The following is a 6,059-nucleotide window of genomic DNA, read 5'->3' as shown; positions in this document are numbered from 1 at the left end:
TTCCTGGAAGACTTTGTATTACTTGGCACTTCCTGTGACTTCGCTCTCACTTTCACTCCCCCTCTCCCCTTCTCCCTCTACTTCCCCTCTCCCTCCCCCTCTCCCCTTCTCCCTCTACTTCTCCCCTTCTCCCTCTACCTCCCCCTCTACCACCCCACCCCTCCCCTTCTCCCTCTCCCCTTCTCCCTCTACCTCCCCCACCCCTCTCTCCTTCTCTCTCCCCTTCTCCCTCTACCTCCCCCTCCCCTTCTCCCTCCCTCTCCCCTTCTCCCTCCCTCTCCCCTTCTCCCTCCCTCTACCTCCCCCTCCCTCTCCCCTTCTCCCTCCCTCTCCCTTCTCCCTCCCTCTCCCTCCCTCCCTCTCCCCTTCTCCCTCCCTCTACCTCTCCCTCTCCCCTTCTCCCTCCCTCTCCCCTTCTCCCTCCCTCTACCTCCCCCTCCCTCTTCCCTTCTCCCTCCCTCTCCCCTTCTCCCTCCCTCTACCTCCCCCTCCCCCCTTCTCCCTCCCTCTCCCCTTCTCCCTCCCTCTCCCCTTCTCCCTCCCTCTCCCTATCCCTCCCTCTACCTCCCCTCCCTCCCCCTTCTCCCTCCCTCTCCCCTTCTCCCTCCCTCTCCCCTTCTCCCTCTACCTCTCCCCTTCTCCCTCTCCCCTTCTCCCTCCCTCTCCCCTTCTCCTCCCTCTACCTATCCCTCCCTCTACCTCTCCCTCCCTCTCCCCTTCTCCCTCCCTCCCCCTTCTCCCTCCCTCTCCCCTTCTCCCTCTACCTCTCCCCTTCTCCCTCTCCCCTTCTCCCCTACCTCTCCCCTTCTCCCTCCCTCTCCCTCCCTCTCCCCTTCTCCCTCCCTCTCCCCTTCTCCCTCCCTCTCCCCTTCTCCCTCCCTCTCCCCTTCTCCCTCTACCTCTCCCCTTCCCCTCCCTCTCCCTTCTCCCTCCCTCTCCCCTTCTCCCTCCCTCTCCTCTCCCTCCCTCTCTCTCCCTCCCTCTCCCCTTCTCCCTCCCTCTCCCCTTCTCCCTCCCTCTCCCCTTCTCCCTCCCTCTCCCCTTCTCCCTCCCTCTACCTCTCCCTCCCTCTCCCCTCTCCCTCCCTCTCCCCTTCTCCCTCCCTCTCCCCTTCTCCCTCTCCCTCTCCCTCCCTCTCCCCTTCTCCCTCCCTCTCCCCTTCTCCCTCCCTCTCCCCTTCTCCCTCCCTCTCCCCTTCTCCCCTCCCTCTCCCCTTCTCCCTCCCTCTCCCCTTCTCCCTCCCTCTCCCCTTCTCCCTCCCTCTCCCTCTCCCCTTCTCCCTCCCTCTCCCCTTCTCCCTCCCTCTCCCCTTCTCCCTCCCTCTACCTCTCCCTCCCTCTCCCCTTCTCCCTCCCTCTCCCCTTCTCCCTCCCTCTACCTCTCCCTCCCTCTCCCCTTCTCCCTCCCTCTCCCCTTCTCCCTCTACCTCTCCATCTCGCTGTCCCCTTTCCTGCTCTCCATCTCTTTCTTTCCCTCTCAATCTGTTCTAGAAATTCGATGCCGAGCTGTTTAAGATTGCCATGCCATGTATCTGTGCCATCGCTGGCGCCATCCCCCCTGACTATGTGGACGCCAGCTACTCCTCCAACACGGAGAAGAAGGCTTCGGTGGACGCTGAGGGGAACTTTGACCCCAAACCAGTGGAGACCACCAAGTGAGAATGGGATGGGGATCGTCGGCAGTCTGGAGATTAGCCGTTTTCCTGATCACGTGTGACCTGTCCAGGAGAAACTCCAGGCCCTAGTTTAAGGCCAGGGTTTTTTTCCTGATTTAAATTCACCTGGTGTGGAAAACCCTTGACGCTATATTTACACAGTAGAGTGGTTAGCAGTGTGTTAGCAGGTTGTCTCACGCAGCGATAACTCTCCACCTGTTTTGTCCTTCTCAGCACCATTATCCCAGAGAAGCTGGATGCCTTCATCAACAAGTATGCAGAACACACTCACGACAAGTGGGCCTTCGAAAAGGTTAGTTTACTCCTCACCTCTCTTTCATCCTGCGTCTACGACACATCTACATCACCATCTACCGATGGAGATATGGAGACTTCAGGGAGAAAATAGTTTTTTTTGAGTATACTGATGCTTTTATGTATCTGCTCTCAGATCCAGAACAACTGGTCGTACGGAGAGGTGCTGGATGAAAACGCCAAGACACACCCCATGCTGCGTCCCTACAAGACCTTCTCCGAGAAGGACAAGGAGATCTACCGTTGGCCCATCAAGGAGTCCGTTAAGGCCATGCTGGCCTGGGAGTGGACAATGGAGAAGGCTCAAGCAGGGGAGGGAGAGAAGGTGGAGCTGAAGACCTCCACACGGAAGATCTCCCAGACTGCTCAGGCGACCTATGACCCCAGCCATGGCTACAGCCCTTCGCCTGTGGACATCACTGCCATGGCGCTGTCCAGAGAGCTGCAGGTAAGGAACAAACTGGAAAGACAACTCTAGTCGATGGTGGCTTGGTCAACACACTATGATCAGCAATCTGTCGTATTAGTTTGCTGGAGGACAGGGTAGGGGAGGTAGTTTACAATTGTTCACTGTCACCAGTGACATATAGATTGATGTACCTTATGATCCTCTCTCTCTCTCGCTATCTCTCTCTTTTTTTTTTCTTTCCCCCCATCTCCCTCCCTCTCTCTCGCTCTCTTTCTCTTGCTCTCTTTCTCTCTCTCTCTCTCTCTCTCTCTCTCTCTCTTTCTTTCTTTCTCTCTCTCTCTCTCTTTCTCTCTCTCTTTCTTTCTCTCTCTCTCTCTCTCTTCCTCTCTCTCTCCCCCTCTCTCTCTCTCTCTCTCTCGCCCATCTCTCGCCCATCTCTCTCTCTCTCTCTCTCTCTCTCTCTCTCTAGTCCATGGCTGAGCAGCTGGCTGAAAACTACCACAACACCTGGGGTAGGAAGAAGAAGATGGAGCTGATGGGAAAAGGTGAGACGAAAGGGACGGACAGCTGTCAGGGTTTTTAACGTTCAACGTCTTGTTTTGATCTCAGTCGAGATTAGAATCTTTAACCCATAATAATTATATTCATAATGTCAGTCTGTTTGCATAGGACACTTTTGAAATAAGTAAAGGTTCCTCACAGCAATAGAAACACAGTATGATGAGTGTGTTGTCCAGGTGGCGGTTCCCATCCCCTGCTGGTACCCTATGACACCTTGACGGCTAAGGAGAAGGCCAGAGACAGAGAGAAAGCCCAGGATCTTCTCAAGTTCCTGCAGCTCAACGGATACGCCGTCACTAGGTATAATACTGTAGCACTCACTGCTAAGATAGTCCCCTGTTCATATTCTATCAACAAATTGTATCCCATGTAAATAACTCACTCCCTGTTCCTCTCCTCCTCCCTCTCCTTCTTCCTGTTCCTCCTTCCTCTCCTCCTTCCTTTTCCTCCTTCCTCTCCTCCTTCCTGTTCCTCCTTCCTCTCCTCCTTCCTCTCCTCCTCCCTCTCCTTCTTCCTGTTCCTCCATCCTCTCCTCCTTCCTCTACTCCTTCCTCTCCTCCTTCCTGTTCCTCCTTCCTGTTCCTCCTTCCACTCCTCCTTCCTGTTCCTCCATCCTCTCCTCCTTCCTCTCCTCCTTCCTCTCCACCTTCCTGTTCCTCCTTCCTGTTCCTCCTTCCTCTCCTCCTTCCTGTTCCTCCTTCCTCACCTCCTTCCTCTCCTCATCCCTCTTTATCACCTCAGGGGCCCGAAGGACATGGAACAGGACATCTCCTCCATAGAGAAGAGGTTTGCCTATGGTTTCCTCCAGAAGCTACTGAAGTGGATGGATATTGCCCAGGAGTTCATCGCCCATCTGGGTACTGTAAAGGGGGATATGGAGGGCAGAGGGATGGGATGGTTAGGGTAGAATGAGTTTACTGATTCTTCACCTGGCGCATGTCATAAATACTGTATCTCGTACATCATACCAGTAAGTGGAACCAGAGGAGGTATTCCTGGTCAGATCATGTGGTCATGATGTAATCCCTGTGTGACTGAGGCTGCTCTCTCTCTCTCTCTCTGTCTCTCTCCCTCTCACTCTCCCTCTTTCTCTCTCTCTGTCTCTCTCCCTCTTTCTCGCTCTCTCTCTCTCTGTCTCTCTCACTCTCCCTCTTTCTCTCTCTCTCTATCTCTCTCCCTCTCCCTCTCCCTCTCTCTCCCTCCCTCCTCCTCTCTCTCTCTCTCTGTCTCTCTCCCTCTCTGTCTCTCCCTCTCCCTCTTTCTCTCTCTCTCTCTCTCCCTCTCCCTCTCTCTCTCTGTCTCTCTCTCTCTCTGTCTCTCTCTCTCTCTCTCTCTCTCTCTCAATCTCTCTCTCTCTCCCTACAGAGGCTGTGGTTAGCAGTGGCAGAGTGGAGAAGTCTCCACATGAACAGGAGATCAAGTTCTTTGCCAAAGTGAGATGAGGAATATTTATCCAAGCTGTTATCCTATTAGCCTTGCTGTTAGCACATTAGCCCAACTGTTAGCCCATTATCCCTAGCTGTCAGCTCAGTAACCTAGTTGTTAGTCCATTAGCCTAGCCATTAGCACATTAGCACAACTGTTAGCCCATTATCCCTAGCTGTCAGCTCAGTAACCTAGTTGTTAGACCATTAGCTTAGCTGTTAGCCCAAAAGCCTCATTGTTAGCCCATTAGCTTAGCTCATTAGCCTAGCAGTTAGCCCATTAGACCCAAGGGTGTCAAACTCATTTTGCACAAGGGGCTTTTGGAAACTGTTAGCTTATTATTATCCTAGTTGTTAGACCATTAGATTATTCGCCTAGCTGTTAGCTTAGTAGCCTAGCTTTTAGCCCAGTAGTCTAACTGTTAGTCCATTAGCCTAGCTGTTAGCATCTTTGGGAGTTCTGCTTTTTATTTTTTTTTATTGTGGAGCTCTAACACTGTGATCTGATTGACACTCACCTCTCCGTCTCTGTGTGGTAGATTCTCCTGCCGTTGGTTAACCAATACTTTAAGAACCACTGCCTCTACTTCCTCTCCACGCCTGCCAAGTTGCTGGGCAGTGGAGGCCACTCCTCCAACAAGGAGAAGGAAATGATCGCCAGGTACGTTGATCGCCAAAGGCTTTGAGAGTAATACCAAAGATATGCCGTAGTACCAGGGCTCTAGGTGCAAGATCACATGGTACGTCTTTTCGAAAAAAAACTCAGAATCGTTGCTCTTTCATTAAGAAAAATGATCTTCCTAAAACCTTTCGCACAATACCTTGCTTGTTATACTCTGTCTGCTGTACTCCCTATCTCCTTATATCTCCTCCCTATCTCCTTATATCTCCTCCCTATCTCCTTATATCTCCTCCTCTCCTTGTTTCTCCATTCTTCTCCTCTTTTATGGAAGCTACTTCATTTCCTTGGACCGTTTGACCTTAACCTACTTATTTTTCATTCCGGTCCTCCCTTCCTATCCTCCCATACCCTCCCTTTCCTTTCATTCTCCACTCCTCCTTTTCTCCTCCTCCTCCTCCTCTTACTCCTCCTCCCTCAGTATCTTCTGTAAGTTGGCAGCTCTGGTGAGACACAGAGTATCTCTCTTTGGTAAGGATCCTGAACCTGCATGGTGGACTGATGCCTGTTGGTCACCTCGCAATCTCATCTCTCTTACCATCTCTCTACATCAATCTCATCTCTCTCTGTCTCTCTACATCAATCTCATCTCTCTCTGTCTCTCTACATCAATCTCATCTCTCTCTGTCTCTCTACATCAATATCCATCTCTCTCTGTCCCTCTCATTGTCTCTGTCTGTCTGTCTGTCTGTCTGTCTGTCTGTCTGTCTGTCTGTCTGTCTGTCTGTCTGTCTGTCTGTCTGTCTGTCTGTCTGTCTGTCTGTCTGTCTGTCTGTCTGTCTGTCTGTTTCTATCGCTCTCATTCTTTCTCTCTGTCTCTCAATTTCTCTCTCTCTCAATCCCTCTATCGCGATCTCTCTATCTCAATAGCTCTATCTCAATCTCTCTCTCTCTCTCTACCCCAATCTCTGTCTCTTTCCATCCGTTGATATCTCGATCAATGTCTTTCACCCCTTCCTGTTTCATCATCATTACTGAACACCCTCTCCTTTCTATGTTACCACCCCTTCTATCTTT

General features: G+C 51.9%; 1 protein-coding gene across 1 annotated transcript in view; it reads left to right on the top strand.

Moving 5' to 3' along the window:
• The window catches only part of LOC112218996 (ryanodine receptor 1-like), a gene marked incomplete in the record, with an annotated part of 309,682 nt that overhangs the window by 21,691 nt on the left and 281,932 nt on the right, over positions 1-6,059 (top strand). The window contains 9 exon segments of the mRNA XM_042297738.1: positions 1,491-1,654; positions 1,889-1,967; positions 2,106-2,417; positions 2,848-2,923; positions 3,116-3,239; positions 3,681-3,796; positions 4,305-4,372; positions 4,903-5,024; positions 5,464-5,513. Of these exon segments, the coding sequence (XP_042153672.1) occupies positions 1,491-1,654; positions 1,889-1,967; positions 2,106-2,417; positions 2,848-2,923; positions 3,116-3,239; positions 3,681-3,796; positions 4,305-4,372; positions 4,903-5,024; positions 5,464-5,513 (1,111 nt within the window).

This window comes from Oncorhynchus tshawytscha, linkage group LG14 (assembly GCF_018296145.1).
Source record: "Oncorhynchus tshawytscha isolate Ot180627B linkage group LG14, Otsh_v2.0, whole genome shotgun sequence".
In the NCBI taxonomy this organism is placed as follows: Eukaryota; Metazoa; Chordata; class Actinopteri; order Salmoniformes; family Salmonidae; genus Oncorhynchus; species Oncorhynchus tshawytscha.
The sequence above is the reverse complement of the archived record's forward strand: the minus strand, read 5'-3'. Positions and strand labels throughout refer to the sequence as shown.